A 22117-nucleotide genomic window follows, 5' to 3' on the forward strand; every position below is an offset into this window, starting at 1 on the left:
TCAGCAGCCCTGGAGCTGGTGCAGGTTAAGTATCAGGGATCAAGGATACCTGGGGATATTTAGTCAGCGGTAGGAAGAATACCAAAATATCCTACTAGGAACTACTGCTTTGATGATATTTTTGCAAAAGTAAATTTACTGTCATGAAAGCTGAGGCAAAGCGCTTAAACAGTACAACTAATGCATCATTGCTTCTTCAGTGGGAATGGTTCTGTAATTGTTGAATGTAATTTTCCTCAGTTGCCACCCACAATTAGCATCTAGCAATTAGCATCTAGTAATCCGGTCATAGCTCTGGATTTTAATAAGGTGGCTAATTTTGCACTGGAATCAGTGAGGAAAGTCAGGGAAGAGAGGAAGACGAAGTGGAGCCAGGATGAAGGAACGTAAGCCGGAGCTGATCCAAGCAGTAGAGCAGCGTTAACTTTATTGTCCCCGAGGGGACGGTGCTGCAGTCTGTTGCTTAACGTGAAAAACATCACAAAAACATGAGAGGCGGTTGACACGATGCTAAACAGCCGCTTTGCATGAAAACATAAAAACATCTTCAGAAGTAGACTTAACAAACCGACAGCGACACACCATCCAATGCAAAAGTGTAACTATTAAAATGAAAGTTTTATTTGTCGAGGACCGCTGAGGTGGAGGTGCCGGATGAGGCGCAGTCACATTATCATGCCTTGGTCAGGCAACCTTCACTCACTTTCATGCACAGGCTTTATGGTACTTTTTTGTGAACTATCAGTGTTGAAAGACGAATGAATATTTCATGTGTTTTCGTCCGTCTGGCTGTCAGGTGTGCTACAGCGTGGTGATCCAGCTGTCTGCTGTTTGGGCTCTTCCTGTTGTGGTTGTGCAAGTCCTGGTCGAGATGAAGAAGGAGTTCATGCCGACGCCAACACGTGACTGTGAAGGAGAGCGCTGGTGACAGCTTGAGAAGTGCTTGTGGTGGGGTTTCGAGCCCTCAGCGTAGTCTATCAGACGATATTTCTCTCCTTGAGATTGGTTCACAACATGAATGCATATTAGTGTACTGTTCATAGTGAGGCCTTCTCCTCGGTAGAAGGTGAAACTGACACACTAGAGATAGCTAGGCGGCCAAGAACTCCACGACATCCAGGAGGCAACAGGTCAGATGAAGGTGATGTGTGTCATAGTGGAAAACTTGTGTTTCAACCACACCCCTCAAACACTTTGCAGGAAGGACCAAACCAGAGCGTTTTAACGTGCTGATAGCTGTTGAGCAGGATCCTTCAGACGCAGCCGAAGCTTTCTCTGAAGATGCTCCAGTAGACACTTGTGATTTGGACTTACTTGATCTTAAAGAAAGTAACTTACCTGATCCTGAAAAGAGCAACTCACCTGCTGGACAGACACCCGAGGACCTGAAGAGGATCTCAGTAGTGTCCGTTCTCTTCGTCAGATCGCTCAGGGCAGGAATGAGGACGTAGATATTATGGATCAAACTACAACCGAAACTGAAAGAGGATGCTTTCAAAGATCCATCAGATTTAGAAAGGCCACAGAATGCTGACTGATTCGCCCAGAGCGAGAGACAAATTAGTAATGATAGTCCAGTCTCTGCTTCAGAGTGTGATTGACGTGATCACAGACTCACTCGCAGAACCTGAAAAATAATACCTGCCAGGCTGGCGATTCATGAACGCCAAGTTAGCTGATGTACAGGTCAGTTTTTTGGTTTTGTGTTTCAAGTTGGGTCATACAGCGGAGATTGTTCCGCTGTGTGGGGAGATGACAAACCCACGGACCGCATTCCTAAAGACAAGAAGTCGTCTTCTTCATGCCAGAGAGCGGACCCGCTGTGTGCGGGTGGACTGCTAGAACTCGCTGCTGGAACTGAAGTGGACTGGCGTACATGTCATATCTTTAAACCGTATTGTGTTTTCATAAGTGTGGTTGTTGTGATTTGAGGTATAACAGTTTTTCACTTTGATTTAGAAATGGTGAAGTTGTACTCTTAACTGTGAAAAGAGGTAAACAGAGTTAACTTAATAAAAGATGTAGGTTGTCTAAATTAATCTTTGTCTAACCTGAACCTGAAAGAGACACAGAGACTGGAAGGTGAGCTCTGCTTAACTTTTTGTTACGTGCAGGATTATTGGTTTTAATCACTGTTATACCATACATGTTGTCTTTGTGCAACTTGGTGGTTTCTATAATTAGTGTCTGGTCTTTGGTTTCATTTTATATCGTCACCCCCACTCCAGTGGAGCCTAGAACTGGTCCAGTAGCATACATAGTGTTGTATTTGTGGATACAACCCAGCTCTCATCTTGGAGCATTAAGCAGTGTAATTCCAGATGATTTCTCTCTGGGTGGATAAACCCAGCAGGTAGCCCTGGATCAGTTCCACTCTTCCCAGGGATGAAACTCACTTTTGCCAGTGCATGGAACCAAAACAGACCCTGGCTTGTGTACTGTGTGTAAGCCAGTGCTGCGTACCTTTTCCCTTTGCAGTTTAGGCCTCATGTATCATCAGATGTACAGTGAAAGACGGTGAGGACTCTTTTTCAACTTTGTAAAATGTGTTCACTGAGCATGAAGAAGCATGTCACACCCACAGAATTCAACTTGCTCTTGGGAAGAGCCTGACCAGGAAATTAAAGACGGTGGAAACACAGTTTACTGAAGAGGTTTTGTTCATCTGTGACACGCCGGCTGCAGCTTTATTAGGCCCAGCCTAATAATAAGTGTAGTTAGTAGGCCACAGTCATATTAGCTGTTGTAAGTTGTTTAGCTGACTTGTCTTTTAGCTTTGAGATCGATGAAAATGTCGGGGCTTTTTGCATTTGCAAAAATACAGTAATTGTTTTTTCATTTTTATTTTTAATAAATGTTAGAGTAGGCTAGATTGTGCCCTGAGCTGCACACTGTTCGTAGTCGTGTGTACGGCTGTCAATGTTGCTGTTTTAGTGTCTTTGTTTTGCACTAATAACTGTTTCAGGACTCGGCCTGTTTGTGTATGAATTGTAAGGTTTAGTAGTCGGGTGTAAATAATAGGCTGCACTATTGGTCACAATTAATTCTTAACAACTGAACCAGATTTTAAATGTTATCATTAAAATACACAAAAAATAAGCATATTATTTCATGATAGTCTTTAACATATAAACCTACATAATATTGAACTGTTCAGAACCAATGTGTTGCATTAAAATGGCTTGACTTGACTGCAGACTTCAGATGCCGTCCTCTGCTGCGTGGACTGCCCACTGATGGTCTGTGACCAAGCAATTCATTTGTCACTAGACGCAAGAGCAAAGTTAGCGTGGGCTGGGTTAGCATGACTACCGCTACCGGCTGCCCTTATATGTCATGCTAGCCAGCCGGGGCCAACACATGAGGCCTGCAGGAAAAAAGAAAGGCAAGGACAAGTGCTATATACAAATTCACCTCTTAGCAGTGCGTTTACAGTTTTTCTAGATACTGAAAATTCTGTTCATGTATAACATGTAACATGAATTTGTAGGAAAGGGCTTTCATTCCCTTCATTCCTTGTGCACACATCCACAGTTGTTTCCAAATGGGAAATTGGGAACTAGACCACCAAACAAAAATGTAAATGAGCGTTCAATATTGCACAACTGCTGGACTTAAGGGAGACAAGTGAAAAGAAATTAACGGTAAAAGTGAATGCATCATAGGCTACGTTTGTATTCCAGGATAAGCTTGTACCATGTGCAGACTGGCCATTCAAGTGATCGCCCTGTCTGTATGTCTACAGCTGCTCTTATCTGGATTAAACAGTCCTCATGTCCGTGGTAGTAGAAAAGTGAAGTCTCTGGGAAACTTAAACGCTTCTTAAGACCTCTTCTGATTTTATTATTTATTTACAGCACATATGTCAAACTGCTTCCATAGAGGAGCACGCCAGGCCAACCAATCAACATCAAGCAATCACTTGGTTAACAGCTGAAGACTGAGATCAGCTGATTAATTGATTCCAGCCTGGTGTGCTCCTCCTTGGTTGGAATGAAAGCCTGCAGCCACACAGCCCTTTATGGAATCAGCTTGACATGCCTGATTTAGAGGGAAATGGAGTATCTGCATCCCATTGGTGAATAATGTCATCAATGAAGTGAATCTGCATCTAGAATAAAAGTCAACTTTTCTGTTCTGAGGACGTGCGTGTCTGTATAGATTACCAGTGGCGACAGCCGAGTGCACTCGTTGGTTGGAGCGTTTAGATGGCGCATTAGTGGGCTGCTAACCGTCCTCTGGAGGGACACATGATTGAAAGCTGTTGTCAATATGAGGGCTCCCTCATGTCATGTGTCACTGCACTGTGGAGGCATCCTCCACTATGAACACACACTCCCCAGGACATCTCAATCAATAGTCTGCCGTCTCAGACCCAAACACACTTCCTGTTATCTGACAGTGTGAAGCGACTGAAGACTGAACTGCACGCATCTGGAAATACATGTGTGTGTATGCAGATGAATAACATCAATAAAGGACGCAAAGCAGCCAGAAAATAGATAACTTTAACAATTTTATTTGTGAAAAACTACAAGCAAAATTCATAAATAGACATTTCTATTTGAAGCGGAGGAAAATGATCAGGTTAGCCTATAAGCGCAAAGTCGTGCACATGCCAGAAACATGTATTATTTTAACATTATAAGCTAGACAAGGAGCCGTGATCCGCTGAAAATGCTGCGTACATTTCCACACCAGGAACATAATGTGACCATTTCACAAGGGGAAACAATGACACATCAGCTATAAGTTAAAAAAAAAAAGAAAGAAAAACTAAAACTGTATTAAACAATGAATGGATTATTGTACTGTCCCTAAAACTTTTTTTTTCCATTTTTTTCTTTAAACCGAGCAATAACTTTAAAAGCATTGTACAAGACATTGTTATAGGAAGAAATGAGTTTGTATAATACACTTAATTGGAAATTCACGGTTAAGGTTATACAGTCAGTAAACAAGCCTTCTATATTTGGGTCTCTGACAAACAAAGCTAAAAAATGTAACCATCTTTACACAGTAAATTAAGGTTACTGGTCGCACACAAGAACAGAACTGCTTGCGCGGAAAGGAAACAGGAAACAAAAGACTTCAGCTCCAATGCCATTATTCATAGTGTTTGCTTTTGCACCTTTTTAAAATTCTATATACAGGCAATAATTCATATACTCAGCAAATGGCCATTTGTCAATAATTTAACAATGAATCCTTTCTGTTGGAGTACTCAGTCAAGTGAATGTGGTTGCAGATAAGGCAGGTGAAAAGATGGCTTTTTGGGCCCATTTCTAATAGATTGCATTACAAAGCAGGCTTTTATTCTCAGTAAAAATTGGACAAAACATTTTCCCCTCTGACCCAACAGTCCCCCTTTTTTAGCTTTATTCACATTGCTTTTCCTCACTTTGAACACTGATTTCATATTTGTATGCAATAAAGTACATAATTACATATTAACCATAGCTTAAGAGCAGAAAAAACTTATGAACACATATCTCTTGGGCTTCAAACATTGCTTCCGACACACATGTGATTATCATCCTTACGTGTGAAACTGCAAAGCTTTTTGTTGACACAGATCAAAACCTGCCCCTCAGATCCAGAGTTTTTTTTAGGACTTCTTACCCTCACCTAACCTGGTTTTAGTTGGTAGTTTAGTTGGGGCCTCTGTTAGGGGAGCTACATGTTCTGTGGTAGTCCAGCAGAGTGAAGAGGGGGCTTACTAAAGCCAAAGGCTTCGACCCAGCAGACCCAGAGCTCTTCTCATCGCTTGTACAATGAGGCAAGATCCGCCACTGGGCGTGGAGCCGGTGGGGTTGTTTGACTCGGCTCACAGCATTGACAGATCTCTGCCCCAATTTAGCCGTGCACAGAGACAAGTGGACAATAAGAACACCATTTGCATGGGTTATATTAGTCTTTATTTAAACTGTTATTCATCTCACACATTAGATAATTGCATTTCAAATTGTTATTTATCTGTCTATTTATCATGTCATTATGAAATTCCTTTGGTCCTTCAATAAATAAAACTAAGATATCATATACACATTTATTCTTTATACAATTTCATACAGTTAAAAAGTAAATTATGTTGGTCTAGTATCAGCTAAGGTGAAAGTGAATTAAAACCCTTAAATAAGCCTTGCTGTTCTAAAAATTGTAAGAGCAATTGTGTTCTATTAACTACTGCAATTTTGCCTTCAATGACAGGAGTCTTAAATTAATAATAAAAAATAAAAAAAGTCAATTGTCAATCTTTGCAAATTGTTCATGTCTTGCACTTGTTTTCAGGTTGAGAGAATGAAGATTCAAAGTTGTCTTCAGGACCACAACAAAAGAAAAATGAAATCGATTCACAACAGCTTGACACAACAGGCCTATTTTACAGTTCGATATGGTTTTACCAACAAGAACTGTGTGTAACCATCCTTCAGTCACAACAGAAAAACTCTGGCTCAAGAGCTGAGAGGACAGCTCTACCTTCGGCCAGAAAACTCAATATCGAAGTACGGAATGCAGAAAATATCAACAGCTTTTAGTGTTTTACACAACAGCCTACACTGTACAGTTAAGGACATAAGATACTGTATAAGAGATTTGCTATAGCATACTAAATCAGAGACAATCTAGCTGAAAGAGTCAGGTGTGTGAACCTCAGGTGACCTTCTTCTGATGCACACTGACCTGTACAGAACAAGTAGATGGGCCAGACTGAGGTCCTGACAGTGTTCAGAGTGAGACAGTGTAGTTGAGAAAAGTGAATGAGAATTTGATTCTTCAGCACTTTGTCACATTGAGTGAATGGGCAATCCCAGATCTGCAAAACCGCTTCACAGTGTATCTAGCACCAGTGTGTGTGTGTGTGTGTGTGTGTGTGTGTCTGTTTGTCTGTCCGTGTGACTCGTGTCTTGTCCTATAATTTTTAAACGGTAATAAAAACACTGAAGGAATGATCGATCGGCAGAGCTACACAGCAAAGCTTCAACATAAAAAGGAGAACATCAAAGTATACAGGTGCAACAGGTAATAAATAAGGGTAATAATAGTTTAAAGTTATTGAAATGATGGTGGTTATTGTGCCCAGCGGAGAATTCTTCTTTACAAAAACAAAAAAAAAATGTCGACTTGGCCTCACATCCACGTACAAATATAAAACAATACATACAAGTGTCTGGATGCTACCGCAGGGGAGGTCGGGGGTGGGGGCATTAATCCTTGTAGCCCAGCTCTCCTCGCCTGTACCACGGGTGTAACCACAAGGGAAGTTCCCCCAGCAGGGTGTTTGTTTCCCCAGCAGACGCACCACACTGTTCCTCTCTGCCAGCCAGCTCCTCTCAGCATCCAGGGTTGGTCATGGAATGGAGACAGGGCAGCGATGGGAAAGGTGAAATCTCTCCCCCTATGGGATCCATAGTGTCCAGAAACGTGGGGAAACGGGCAGTGGAGTAGGGTGAGGAAGGGGGGCGGGGGGGCAAGGGGACGGGGGCCTCAGAACGACTCGTCGTGCCCCACAGACAGATCCCCTTTAGGTGTGGAGGCGCGCGACGAGCCCTTGTCCATGCTCTCGGAGCCGGAGCTCTGGTGCTGTTGTTCAGAGCCCGCGCTGGACGTGATGGTGGACGAGGACGTCGAGGAGGAGCGGGTCTTCTCCTTAAAGTCTGTTATGATGACTGTCACGTTCCCTACGGTGATAGCCAACTGCTGGGCGGTACTCCGGTCCACGTTCTTCAGTTTGGGCCTGAGACGAATAGACGAGAGAAAACAAAACAAAAAAAAAACCCAAACGTTAATAACCAGAAATGGCAACCACAATATGTGTGTCTGAGCAACAACAAGGGGGAGGCTGCCAGCACTGTGTGGGCGGTTACACTAAATTGCTCAATTCATCGGGTGACACATGAACAGTCAGAACAAGTGTATATAAAGTGAGAGTGGGTGTTTAGTGTAAAAGATCATTTGTGAATCACTGAGGTTTCCCACTAGCCTTGTGCTGCATGATTTTTTTCTAAAGTGCTGTGTAGTCATAGATGTGAAACCATGCGTCCTCCCAGAGATGGAGTATGAGACGGTGCTACACACCTGGAAATGTGAGAGTTCTTGTTGGTCTTGGTTGCTGATTTGCCAGACTGTATGCTGTGTTTGTCACTGGGTGGGCTCTGATGGTTGTCTGATTTGGGTCTGGAGGAAAAAAGACACACCTGTGAGGATAATGCCAGCACAGACAACATCCAGAGACAGGAAGTGAAGCCTCGACACGTACACTGACCTGGTCTTTTTGCTGCTGGGCTTCTTTGTGACGGCTGGGCTGATGTCCTTCTCTGTGTCGGGTTTGTCTTTGATTGGCTGTTCTTTGTCGCTCTTTTCCTTCTCGGGAGTGTCTCCCTCTGGCCTCACTCTCTCTGGACGCTCTCCCTCTGGGCGTCCCTCTCCGTTGGCGCGCTCTCCTTCGCCATCCGGGCGCTCCTTGTCTGTGCGCTCGCTCCTCTCCCTCCGCTCCTTCTTGGGCGGGGGAGGCATCGGGTACTGCTGAGCCACCTGCTGGGCAACCAGCTGGGAGTTGATCCTGGGTTTCCTGTGGAGGAGATCCAAGGCACAAACATGGATTAGCCTCGTAGTGGAGCTGTGAGCTGACTCTGGCTACGCACCAGCACAGTCACACTATGGCTCAGGAAAAGAGGTGACTGAACCTAGAGGCCGGCAAGGGAAAGAGGCTGCAGCTCCCAGCTGCTGCAGAGGTAGGTTAGGTTTATGTAGCCGCTTTTTGCTGGAGAGGCTCTGTTTTGAGGGATAATCTCATTATCTTACGGCTGTAATAAAATGAATGCCGAGGATCACAAGGTGGGACATTTGCAGCACGTCACTTAGGTCCTCTAATCTGATTACTGCGGGGTTGGCCCCATTTGTCACAGACTGAGATTCAGTTGGACATGGTGTAGCTGCTCCACTCACTGAGCTTACCAGCAACCACAGAGCTACTCTGTCCTTTTTATTGACCCATTTTCAAACACAAACATTAACACAATCCATAAACATCCCTTTGAGTTTGATCATTCTCATTCAGCAAAAACAATAAAAGCAAGGGAGACACATGTCAGGTGCAACGTTCAAAGAATCTCACTGATCTACTAAGAGGGGCAGTTCACATGAAACCATCCTTTTCCAAATACATATTTTCCACTGTGGTGTGCCACAACTGAACTGTTACAAACATGCATGCAGCACGAGCAGCATCGTACTCCATCAGCTGTGCACATGAACAGGGCCTGAACTTGTGAGGCAAAATGCTAGCCCAAAGTCAGACTGCCTGAGCCAACACACACACCTGCAGCATAATGGACACCAGCTGGCAGCATCTGGGGGGAAGCAGAGGACCTCGGGGGAAAGGGAGGGACCACTGCAGTCTTCCAGAGACTCCGACTCAGCCGAGACCAAACTGCAGCCAGCAACATGGATAATCACAGGCCAGCACTGGGCAAGCATGGTGAGGAGTAAACCACAAGTACACTCACACACACAAACACGCACTTGAAAAGCTTAGCGTGCAAACAAACAGCCTGGCACGGCTTGATGGCTGCTCAGGAGGCCTTTCAACAGGAACACAACAAGTTATACTAGCTTGCTGTGTATACACAGCTCTTCCAAACCCAATTCTATTCTTGGCAGGAAGAGCTTTTGTGATATCCCAGGAGTGGAGAGCTCCCTCGATCTTCTGGACTGCTTTAGGAGACCTGTGGTCAAGTAGGCAGTCTTGATAGTTGGAGACACCCTGTCAGTCCAAGCATCAGGCCAGGTAAACTGTTACTGCTGGAAAATAAAGCTCTCTCAGTGAACCAAAAAAAAAAAAAAAACAACAACATGTTTTCAGCTTTGCCATGAGAATAGGCTTTAGTGAAACGGGTGTGAGAGCAAATGCTTGTGGCAGAAACAGAAGAAGCTCAACAGTGTGTCAGGTTGATGATGCTGATTTCAGTGGCTTGCTGTGGAGAGTGGTTTTCAGACAGCTGCTTAAGTGGCTAGCCTCCGGGTTTCAATTTGGCAGCATCATATTGCCAGTCCAGTTACTCTCATTTCTGCACTTCCATCCTCACGCATCTTTCATGACTGACAGTCCACTCCATCAGTCCCTCAATCATTTAAGAGCCAGGCACTTTTAAACTCTTAACAGTCCAATTCTTTTGCAACATTTTTTCTCGACTGCTCCATCAAGCTCAATGAGTCTCCTCCTGCTATGAGAGAGAGAGAGAGAGAGAGAGAGAGAGAGAGAGAGAGAGAGAGAGAGAGAGAGAGAGAGAGAGAGAGAGAGAGACAGAGAGCCCCTCCTTACTGGGGGTTGAGGGGTGTGATCAGACCGATCAGAGGGCGATCAATCGGGGCATAACACAGTATCATGTCATAATGCTCACACTACAATCCAATCAATACACCAGCTGTGGCAAATGCTGAGGAGCCCTGGGCTGTTGATCCAGTATCTATTAGCAGCCTTGGTTCTCTGGAGCCCAGGGCTCTTTCTACCTGCTGCCCTCGTGTGAGGCCCCCCTGGGGGCATCCAGTGGGTGAAAGTTAAAGGGTGATGCGGGAGTGAGAGTTTCTTCCCATGCTTTCCTAGCTTCATAACTGCCAACCCTGTTTCCATCAAATTGATCCCAATTCCACTTCAATCTAGAGTAATTACTTTCCATGTTGAGCACTAGAGCACCTATTCATAGTACTTGGGTAAGTCTAACTATGCCCGGCAATGCTTTTAAATGCTTAAGTGATGAAGTTGGTAACTAATTCATTAGGAAGGTATGGTGTTGACTTTATAGCCTTGGACCTCATCGTTTTCACTGACACCGATTTGTCAAAGCCGGTTTATATTCAGACACATACATGAATGATTTTCTAAATGTATAGAGCAAATAATATATGCTATGACTCTATGCTGAATTGGCTGTGACATTTAAAGCAAATTCTATTAACATAAATTCCTACAGACTTGTGTACACTTCTGAGCCGTGGTTTCCCCTGCCCTGTCACTATCCCAATGACACAACACAGTCGTTGCCATGGGAATCTTTTGGATCCTTAGAGTACCACCCGATTCCCACTCTGATGGCAACTAGTGGAAAATCATTAATATGCTGCTGACAAAGGGTGACAAAGAATTCACATTTTGGGGAGGCAGCTTCAGCCACAAGAGAAAGCAGCAGTGAGCAAAGCTGCAATGATGGCATGTGTTCACTCACACATACCCCTCGTGAAAATATAAATCTAACCCACAGCCATGCGTAAACAGATTGTGAACGCAGACAGCATCCAGCAGGACCAGAAATCACTTTGTCTGGCAGTGAGAGCTGTTAGCCAAGGAGGTGGTGAATGAGTGACTGATTGACTGGTAAGCTCCACGCCTCTTTCACGCTGAAGCTCTGGTCAGAGCCTGAGATTTGTGGCGACAGAAGCAGCCCTGGTAGTTAAGTAGTGATTCAGTGCCAGCTGTAAGTGAGCCATGAGTTTTTGCTGGCATGATAAAGGCGCTGCTCTCTTTGCCACATTATTTATTTACTGACCACCCATCATGGCTTTGCACAGCAATGCTCTGTGGCTCATTAACATGCCTGGAAATTTTGTTGACACTTTATGCATGTGTCACTTGCATGTATTAAATAGTGGTGGTCCTGAACAATTGGAAAAAGTCTGCCTGTGCTTAAAAACATGCTTCATATCTAAAATGAATTACAGTTCATATTTCAATAATCTGTCAGTGTTGTTGAGCATAGCATTCTAATTAAACTACAACATTGCTGAAAATTACTCTACATCTGAACCATATCATTTTGCAAACATCCAAATCAAATAAGAAAACTCTAGATTTCACAAGATATACTGGAAATGATCCTGGGAGCAGGACCAGGAGTGAACCCCAGGGTCCAATTGCAGAAATTGCTCCAACCTCCCACTGCTTCCAATATATTCCTGGGGAATCTGTGTGTACGTGTGTGTGAGAGTATGTCAAGTGTGTAAAGCCTGCTGTCGAATCATTTCCCACTGTGAGGGCTCACAGCTTATTACCTCCCCTCGCACAACAATAGGCCATGATTGACAACTCCTCCTATGCTTGCCCCTAAATTCCATCGTCTGGGGGAGGGAAGAGTGGGGATACTCCCTCCACGGGATGCCCCGAAATAACTATCATCATGCTTAAAAGCTCCTAATTCAGTCAGACTGACACCCATAGTTAGACTGCTCCAGTCAGCCTGAACCATCTGAGACAGACACATCTCTGCTCAGCTGGTGCTCTCGCTGGCCAGGAGCAGCCAATACTGCAAGCAAGAGCAAACGCTGAAAATGCTGTTTCAGAGGGAACTCTTTCTAGAGAAAGCAAAAACAATGAGCCTGAGCACTTCATGGAGAGGCAGAGTAATGAAGGGAGTGAGCAAGCGATGGAGACTGTGATAGAGTGAGAGAGAGGCGCAGGAAAGCCCTCATTAACACAGCTCTTTTATTTGAAGTGCTGTGTGGAGGACAAGCAATTATTTCCTGCCAGGCTGAGTGAATGCTGTGGCGGACAGCTGAGCGAAGAGGAGTGAGACAGACAACAGTATTCTTCGACCACGGACAGCCCACTGAAGAGCTCAGACTATTTATCACCACCCACTCTCTCAGTCAGACTTTGTTAATAACCAAATATACACAGTATGAACGTGGGCTCCTTGTCCTCAATGACGTACAAAGTTGCTGAGAAACATGAATCTTCAATTCATATGCATTCAGCAACGACCTGGTTCCCCCCCCCACATAGGACAGACAGACCATCACAGCCTCTGCCTGGAGCACATCTCTCAGATGTAGCATGTGAGAATGCCACAGGGCTTTAGTTTGATCACAGCACCTCCCTGTGACGTGCTGGCAACCATGTAATCAATGATCTACATGCACTCGTCTGTGTCAACACTTGCTGTATGCCTTGATCATTATGTAGAAACATGTGATTTCCTCCCCTCCCCCCTACCAGTATGGAGGGTGATGGAGCAGAGCCCAGAGCTGCCTGCCTGCGCTGCTTTGAAATTGTTTACCAGTCAGCGGGTACATGTATCTGTATGCTCTATTGTTCTTCTGTTGAATGTTGGACAGTCTTCCCAGAAAGACTTGAAGTATGTCTATGAAGACCACCGCATGGTCCCTGCCTGACCCAATTCACAGGTCTGACAAAAAAGTTTGAAAGCAAAATTTGAAAAAAGTTAAATTTTCCAATAAGATTTTTACTCTCACTTAAGGTGGTTTTTGCCTTTTTCAAAAACAAAATGAAAGAAGCAGAAGAAGAAGAAGCAGAAGAAGAAGAAGCAGAAGAAGAAGAAGCAGAAGAAGAAGCAGAAGAAGCAGAAGAAGAAGAAGAAGAAGAAGAAGAAGAAGAAGAAGCTGTCAAAACAATTCCTTAAAACTCCTCTCCAGTTTTCTCCCAAAGATAGGCCAAGGCATCTTCTTCTTGTTCTGGCTTTGTTTGTGGTTTCCAGCCTCTTCTTCTATTGTTTATTACAGCCATCTGTAACGTAGGCTATACTGCCAACTCCTGACAAGACTATGCTTTGCACGGCCTAGTCAAACCAGTTGATGGAAATGTGCCAAGTTCACTTTTTGTTTGTTTGTTTTCACAACATTTCAAAAGTCGCTTCAAATTTGCTTGACAAGTAGATGGAGGTCAGGTTAAAAAAAACTGTGAAAGATGACTTGAGACAAGAGCAAAATTATCGATGTCCATGCATCATTTATTAGTAAATTCACTATTAATGTTTAACAGTAGCTTTAGGTCAAACAATCTAACAAAATAATCAATTTTAGTCAATTCACAAAAATTCCACCAGCAGCTCTTTCAATAACTGATCTCCCATTTAAATCATTGTTTAAACAAAAGCACCAAACTTCACTGCCTCCGGTTTCACAAATGTGAATGTTTGCTGGCTTTGTTGGTGTCTTATTATATCAATAACAGTTAGGTTTTTGGGTGAGTTTGGATTATGGGTCAGACAACAACATAAATGTGTCACCTGGGCTTGGAGTTATCAATTAACCTGTTAACTATTTTCTTGTTTAATAGATTAGTCAAAAAACAAGAAAACAATGTCAGAAAATAGTGAAAGATGTCCATCACAAGTTCCCAGAGCCCCTGGTGACATCTTGAAGGTGGTTTGTTCCACCAACAGCCCAAAACCCCAAATATTCATCATGATATTTATCATGATAATAAAACAAAGAAAAACAGCAAATCTCAACATTTCAGAAGTTGGAACCAGCAAATATTTTGATTTTGTCTTGATAAATGACTCAGTGTGCAAAAATAAATCCAAATCCAGTCTCATTTTGTCAGTAGCCTTTGGGATCGTCCTGAGTTGCAGACCTCTACGTCTGAGGGCATAATCTTATGATAATCGCCCAAAGATTGATACATCAATCTTAAATAAAATCTTTTTTAAATGCACCCCAATCAGTGCACATTAACAAACCTATTCATTTGTTTACTGGGATGTTACATTGAAAAAGTGACAACTATAAATACGAGTGGACTGTGGGAGTTGTGCTCCCTGTGAGGAGGCTCTTGACCAGTCTGACCCTTAAGTGACTGGAGCAGTGTTGTCACCTCCAGCCATCCATGGGTAAAGTAATCTGTGTGAGTGCGTGGTGGAGGTTGAATGAGGATAGCACCTGAAGAGCAGCCTGAAGCTATAGCGCTTCTCAATTCATTCCCACTGCCCACCAGAGGCATTGGGCATTCATCACTTTGCGAGTCCCTTCCAGTTAAGACTTTGAGGGCTCAATGTTGCTGTCACTTCTCCCTCCCGATCCCCTTCACCTTACACTCCTTGTGGGGGTCTGTGGATCCCCAACACTGTTTCAATCATATTTCTTCAGGTGCTCTGTATGCACAGCAGGTTCCCAGAAAGCATCTACAGCGCACAAATTTTCCTCAAACAGCAAAAGAGCTCAACAGTCAGGCATGACATTTAGTTCCCATGGTACAGAGTACTGACAATACTGGACAGAGAAAAGGAATTCAGGGAAATCTCTAAAAGATATCTCCTTTTCTGCAATAACTGTGAGCCTTCTGCACCATGCTGGCTGCCGGGTGTCTGTTTTTCTGCTTCTCCTGACAGGATAAAGGAGTCAGACAGTCTGACTTTCTGTGCTTCTGAGTGAGGCAGGCATAGGCAAGAAGAAAGGGGGATCTATGGCAGACGAATTAAATGAGGATATGTCTCAGTCTGTCTGCTCATGTGTAGAAGAGACTTCATCTTCACACTGACAAGCATTTGCTTTCCATGACTGACCTTTCAGGGTGCGAAGGACCTGGCATCGGGCAGACTGACAGCGAGTCATTGCTAAGGCACTAAGCATGTATGAGCTCCCTTCATCAGCAGCACTGTGTCACATGCTTAGCATCACTCATCTGGTTTCCTCTTCTCCATCATTCTCACTTTGTTTTCTTCCCTGTTCTCTATTCACTTTCTTCTCATTTGGCCCACCCCTACCACCCATCCTTTTTCCCCACTGGCTTGAAGTAGGTCTCTCGTCACACTTTTTCCTGCTGTTTGCCTCTGATGTGTGTGACTGATCTGTAAAGTAGACCCCGTAGCCCCATCTTGCTGCTGTCCCAACATCCTCTTGCCCATTTGTGTTCGTAAAAAGAGCACCTGGTTCGAATTTGCTCAACAAATCATCAAGCAGCACTGCCAGAAGAGACACTGCACCTTCACAGAAGGCTCTCATGTCCTACACAAGGGAAACAACGTCAAGCAAGCTAACAAAAACATCAAGTGAGGAAACCTGACACCAAGAGGTCAAACACAAAGCCTCTACTGTCTGCTGTAGCCACAATTCAAATCTAATAAAAATGATTTGATTTGAGTATAAAGATTCCCAATAATGCTCAGACAAACCATGATGCAACAGGATCAAAACCTTTGACTGTAAGAATTATTTTTCCAAAAAGTTACTTCATTTTAGTTTACCTGATTACCCGATGTCACTCTTAATCTCATCTGTAGCGAATGTCAAATGGTCCTGTTCTTCCCCATGCATGGATGGTGGCGCTGGTAGAAACAGAAGAGCCTGTCCAGTCTAGCTCTCTCCCTCCCTGGGTAATGATGTGCTTCGCTCTGCTGTAGCCCCTGGAGACTCTTGGTTGAGTGAGCACATCCCCCTTACAGCCATCCATGCCCCCCTTCCTTCAACACACACAAATGTCCAGACGCTACACTCCTCTCTGTCCCTTCTCCGCTCTGTTTCTCCCCTTGTCCTCTCTTGCCCTCTTCTTCTCCCTACTCCTCAGCTAGCTATGACTTCACAGTTACTCCCTCACTCCTTGTCCTCATGTGCCTTTTTCTGTATTTTCCACGAGACTCCTCACTCCCTCACTGTCACATTCATTTGCTTGCCTCATCTTTTTCCTGAGTGGGAGGAGCCCCGATTCAACAGCTCTCTCAACATTTCTCTGTTTTGTCAGATTGCCAAATTGGCTACTGTATTTAATCACTCACACTCTGCCAAATCCCATGAAGTAATTAAGAACTTTTAAATCCGGCAATTAACATGTAAAGATTAGGGCTACCCGCTCGTGCTTAGGGTTTTAGTGCAGATGCTGATAATGCTGGATAAGCAAAAGCAGTTTCCTCTTAGTGGGGGCTGCTGTGGGGGCAAGGGGTGGGCAAGGAAGTGCAGATATAAATTGAGCGCCAGCATGTCCCTCTTATGTAATTCCATTATCCTAGGCAATTTGCCTTAATGTGACAGTGGCAGAATCCATGGATTATAATGAATCTATCACATCATTGTTAAAGACAGACACACAGTGAGACACACAAACACACGCTGCAATCATTTTCCAATAATTGTGCAGCCTCGACACTTAAACAAAGAGAGAAGCGTATTTTTACTTCTTTAGCCCCACTACTAACTCACGGCTCTAGGGCTGGGCATCATTTAGAATTTATCCATTCTCATTCTACTAATCAGTCCTGCTTTATTGATCTATGTATTTATGGGGTTACCCATACGGTCTTCATTACAAAGCCACAGACTAAACGCAGAAGACATTTACTTACACCCATTAACATCTGTAAATATTTGTGGAGTCATGGACAAACGACAGTACCTGCCTATGGTTTACTCATGCAAGTTTGCCAGAGTGATAAGGAAGATATCTTGTCACCTTAAAATCATTTGCACTTGTGACAATATTTGTGCATGACATTATTCAGTCATTACAAGTCACAGGTGACTGAAAAAAACGGACTTGTTATCACTTACAGCGAGGTCTCACCTGTTAACTGAGTACAATAAAAGCTGGCTGGTGTAAACCTAGAGACAGCCTGGTACATACACACAGATAGAATACAAATTATGTGCAACAAAATGTCATGTGCTATTTGATTTAGGCCAGATCAGCATTCTTTTCCAAGAGTAACACTTTCACGTCATGTTTCAACTGCCAATCCAGACTTCTTTGACAGGTAAGGCTTTGTTTTCCTGAGTAATCTGGACTTTGAGAATACCTGGCAAAAAATAAAATTAGATCCATCCATTCGCTATTTTAGCCTCTCTACCTACATTCATTGTACTTTAAATTCAAAACTACACCACTGTGTGATCAAGTATCACGTTGCTTTGATTTCTGTTCAAACTATGTTTGTGTAAACACTTATGAGTGGACATTTCCAACTTTAATATTGACCTTATATCTGACACTTTTTATCTCACACTGCTGTATACACGGTACTTCAACTTCAATGGTTTAGGTTCTTTCAGCAGCCTGTGCTTCAGATAAATTGGGGCCGATATTAGTTTATTTCTAGTCAGAGCACTGCATTTTGCTATCAAATGAGAGACACCCATGTGTTCTGTTTTATATAAAGCACAGATGGAAGCTACTTGAAATGGCTGACAACAGAGCAACAGTGCATAGATAACAGCACAGCAGTCAAAGACTGGGGTACCTCAAGACTTCCTGTGATCCCCACCATCAATCAACTTTAGAGAGCTCCTAATGGTTTCTCCCTAGGCCCCGGGGCTGACAGAGGTGCATACCAAACACCACCACAAAGCAAACTGATGTACAGCAACATGGTGTCACGTTCACACAGCGATCAGGTTCAGATGCCAGAAACATTTAAATATGATAGCATTCCCCTCACAGAGGATGCTAGTGCAAGCCCTTCTCCAATTACTAAAGAAGCAGGCACTGAATGCAGAGGCTGAACACTTGGGCTACTTGGACTTGTAGATTAGCGGCGAGGTCAGGTGCAAAAAGCAGAGTGCTTTCTTGTTTAAGAGTCAAAGTGGCAAAGGCTACATTTAGCTTACTTGGGTATCATGTTACATCACTGAGCTCCACTGGGTCAACAGGTTCGTTAGGCTGCGCTCGGATGGGGAGAACGGGCCTCTCCCTGCATGCTGATGCCACAGCCTCTTGTTAGCACACATTCTTGCCTCCATCTTAACAAATTAGAGCTGCATGACCCAAAGTTACCCAGTATGCCCACAGTTGGCAGCGGACAAGGCGCAAGTCAAGCCTCAAGTCACAATCAATCAATCAACATGGATCATGCTAATTGTGTATTCTTCATCAATACATGTAGAAACAGCTGGTGTCTCAATGACTCAGTGCAGACTGTGAGGGATGAATGTATGAAGCTCAAGGGGATGGAGATAGTCATCTGATCTTAAATCTCACTTTGGACAGGTAGGTATGACTCAAACTGTAGCTAACAACCACTAAAGTCTGCTGACTGCTACCTGTTGTAACCACAGCTTCTCAGGGATGGACAGACCTATGTGTGATTGGCTGTGATGCTGGCCACATTTCAGCATCCACCTTCTCCCTACGACACTGAAACACAGTCAATGCTGACTGACCTTTGTCTCAGGACACAGGAAAAGAAAGCTATATTTGGATACTGTGAGGATGAAGAGTGTGGAAAGAGGTAGCTTCCAGATATCCACACCACCTAAAACAAGCCATTTCAAACTTAAATTAATATGAATATAATTATGTCACACTGACTGCACAAATCAATACCTGAGTTCACTTAATTTGTAGTAAACACAAACTGAAGATTGAAATTAAGCTTCGAGGTTGAGAAAAGAAGTGTTTTGACTCCTACCAGAAGTGAGGAACTATAATTAGTGTCCTTCTGAATAAAAGCACATTCAAAGTAGAGCCTCACATAAAAGCAACAAGACAAACATCCACACATAGCCTTAAGTGTGAATCATTTAGCTAAGAGCATGTTGCTTCATCCCAAGCTTTGCTGGAATACATCAAACGGTGAAGAAAAGACAGCTAATTAGTACTCATTAGAATAAGAGGCAGCCCCACAACTATACAACTGCATTGATTAAAGGTTAACTACTCAGATCAAACAGGAAAGTGTGACAACCAGCCCTGTGATGTCATGTGCTCCCATTTACCAAATAGAGGCAACTGGGCTCTTGCCAAGGCACAGTGGCAGGATGGCTACGACATGCTTGTCTCTGCTTCCTGCCTTTACGCAGCAGGCTCAGCCTGCATCATCAGCTGTGGTCTTAAACTACACTAGGAAAGGATCAAAGGGGGAGGGGAGCCAGACAAGTAAGACTGAGCTCAATCTTTTGGATTCTCATCAAACCAGCGTCAGTGTGGTATCCCCGTTTGTGGTGCACCAGGGGTGTCAGCCGAGCCACTCATTGTAAAACCACAGCTGGAAAGGTTAGAGTGCAGGGGACTTGTCAACAAACCCACAAATGACTCATCTATCTCTCCATCTCATCATGCAACGGATGACACGAGTAAACAAACTCACACCGTGGCACACAGAACCTCTCTTCAAAAACATTCCCCAGAACAGAAGGAGGCGTCATTGTACACAAAACCAAAAGGGAATCCCGTCATGATATTGAAGTCATATGGTGATTTCATCTAAGTTTCCTATAAGACACGGTCTTCTGCTGACATCACAAAATGTATTCTGAGTTAAGATCTGGGGAAATGTCTGAGACGTACAAGCCTCTTACTATAAATGTTGCTGCTGATGATTAATCTGGGAGACATTTTCTGAGAGCAAACATGAGTGAATTTGCTTGTAAACAGCTTCAAGAACAAAGCAAGTTTGTGGCAGATTGAGTTTTGAGAATAATTTATCATAGATAAATGTGTGGACTGACATTACATTTAAAGAAATTAAAAAAAAGATTTCTTCTGAAACTGGGGGGGAAAAAAGCTAGTGAACGTCCTCTGAAATCTCGTTGTCACACCAGGCTGGGAATGATATGACATTGGCTTGAACTACCTTAAAGAATGGGGGAAGAAATATGGAAAATGCACCTCTGGTGACTCTCTCTAACCTTGACCTACAACTACTTTTCTAAACTTAAGAAATATAATCATCTCCTTACTGTACATTCACCTCGTGCTCAATAAATCTGACTGGTCAGACCATTAAAAGAACCCCTGCAATCCTACAGGTAGGTGAAATGCACACACTTGTCTTGCTCTATGAAAAAAAGCAGCCCTTTCGCTGTTGCTCTGTTGATGCACTGTAGCTGTACAGCCATCGTGAAGTATGGTCCCTCTTCCCCACCCCACCCCCCCTCTGGCTAGTGAAGCAGCCAGCCTACCTAGACGAATGCATAAAAGCAATGCAATGTCAGTCGCATAAAATGAGGAACCACGGATAATCCAGACAACGGCAGGAGATGTTTGCGGAGATTGTCCATCAACAAGTCCCCATTCGGCAACAGACAAATAGGCTGTCGATCAAAGTTGTCATTCCCATAAATTGCGATGCAATGCTGCTGCAGCCAGCCAAGCAGGGGAAAAACGAGACGCTCAGACGAGAGGGAGAGAGAGAGAGGGAGCGCTACGTTACCTTGTGGATGTGCCCTTCCTCACATCGCAGATGCTGCATTTGAAAGCCTCGGCGGTGTTCCTGAAGGTGCAGACGCTACAGTCCCAGTAGCCGTCATCAGCGCTCTGTTTGGCTTGTCTTTTCGGCCTTACAAATTGGACAAACGTTAAGGTCAAGTTAGTTTTTGAAATACCACCAGCACATTTCATGAATTAACAAGAAAGGAGACTGTGACAAATGTAACGCTGTGTGCAACACACGAGCTACTTAGGACGGCACAAATCATGGTGGCGTTGTCATTAATATTGGGTTCGAATCCCGGCAAGTACAGCTCCTTGATTAATAAATCCCCACAGTGGCGAAGCTCCACACCGTCCGATTGTATCGCCAGCTAACGTTCGGCTAGCAGGCAGGGAAGCATTGCTAAAATTTTCGGCATCGAAGCTTAGCATGTCGGCTAACAAAACCAATATCAAACAACGTCCATTTCGACATTGACTCTCCAAAAGGCTTCATCGAGACGGAAGAGCGTTTCAGGGAATGCCAGGCGTATCCTCTGAAAATTTTCCCTTTGTCTGTTAAGTGACTGGGTTATAGGGAGCGAGAAGCCGCCATAGTGACTGCACTATTCTAGCTAGCTGTGGCATACCAACTGAAAAAGGGAGAAACGATCCCTGTGTGAGGAAGACGCATCCAAATATCGAGCCCAAAACGCACAAAACAATTAGAAATCGACAACGGGTGGTCGTATTACCTGGTAGGGCTCTTTTTGTCGCCCATGGTGAAGAATAGTCCTCGGAAATAAGAAGAAAAAGGGGCCTCCTTTAATTGTCAGTGAGTGTAGTGGGTTCCAGATAGAGCCGCTGCTGAAGCTGTTGGCAGACAGGCTCCACTCAGCGCTGGCTCGAGGCACGGCACAGCGACTGACTGCACTACGCCACGTGACCGCCGCCCAGCCAATCAGAGCGCGAGTCGGTTTAAAAGTCTGGAAGGATATTTAGACGCTATTTTAATAACTACTAGAGACATTTGACAGACCTCACCTCAACCCACGCACATACATAAAGATTACAGTGCTGCGATATCAATATCATTCATAATGGCTGCAATAAAGCATATGTGTGTGGAACCTCTACGAACACACTGAAAGCGCATTACAGGATAATAGAAGAAAAAAGAGCGAGAGAAAACAATGAACAAAAAGCAAAAGGAATTCAATTAAGGAGGTAACAGAGAAAAGTAAAAGAGGAGAAGGACAGGTCTGT

At 43.9% G+C, this 22117-nt stretch overlaps 1 protein-coding gene across 2 annotated transcripts; it reads right to left on the reverse strand.

Moving 5' to 3' along the window:
* Positions 1–4524: 4524 nt before the first annotated feature.
* Positions 4525–21741, reverse strand: rybpb (RING1 and YY1 binding protein b). Of its 2 annotated transcripts, none has more exons than XM_041953382.1 (5): positions 21607–21741; positions 20874–20999; positions 8261–8572; positions 8080–8178; positions 4525–7738 (listed from the first exon to the last, which is right to left on the reverse strand). In XM_041953382.1, the coding sequence occupies exons 1-5, from the start codon at positions 21630–21632 to the stop codon at positions 7489–7491; spliced, it is 813 nt and encodes a 270-aa protein (XP_041809316.1). In that variant the 5' UTR covers positions 21633–21741; the 3' UTR covers positions 4525–7488. The 2 variants fall into 2 exon arrangements, with proteins under 2 accessions (XP_041809316.1, XP_041809324.1); XM_041953390.1 differs by having other exon boundaries at positions 4526–7738; positions 8267–8572.
* Positions 21742–22117: the final 376 nt, after the last annotated feature.

This window comes from Chelmon rostratus, chromosome 2, assembly GCF_017976325.1.
Source record: "Chelmon rostratus isolate fCheRos1 chromosome 2, fCheRos1.pri, whole genome shotgun sequence".
In the NCBI taxonomy this organism is placed as follows: domain Eukaryota; kingdom Metazoa; phylum Chordata; class Actinopteri; order Chaetodontiformes; family Chaetodontidae; genus Chelmon; species Chelmon rostratus.

Coding starts and splice junctions, on each gene's coding strand:
- rybpb (XM_041953382.1), bottom strand. CDS start 21,632: ATGGGCGACAAAAAGAGCCCTACCAG. Junction 8,573..20,873: donor AGGAAGGGCACATCCACAAG/GTAACGTAGCGC, acceptor TCTCCTCCACAG/GAAACCCAGGATCAACTCCC. Junction 7,739..8,079: donor AAGAACTCTCACATTTCCAG/GTGTGTAGCACC, acceptor TATTCGTCTCAG/GCCCAAACTGAAGAACGTGG.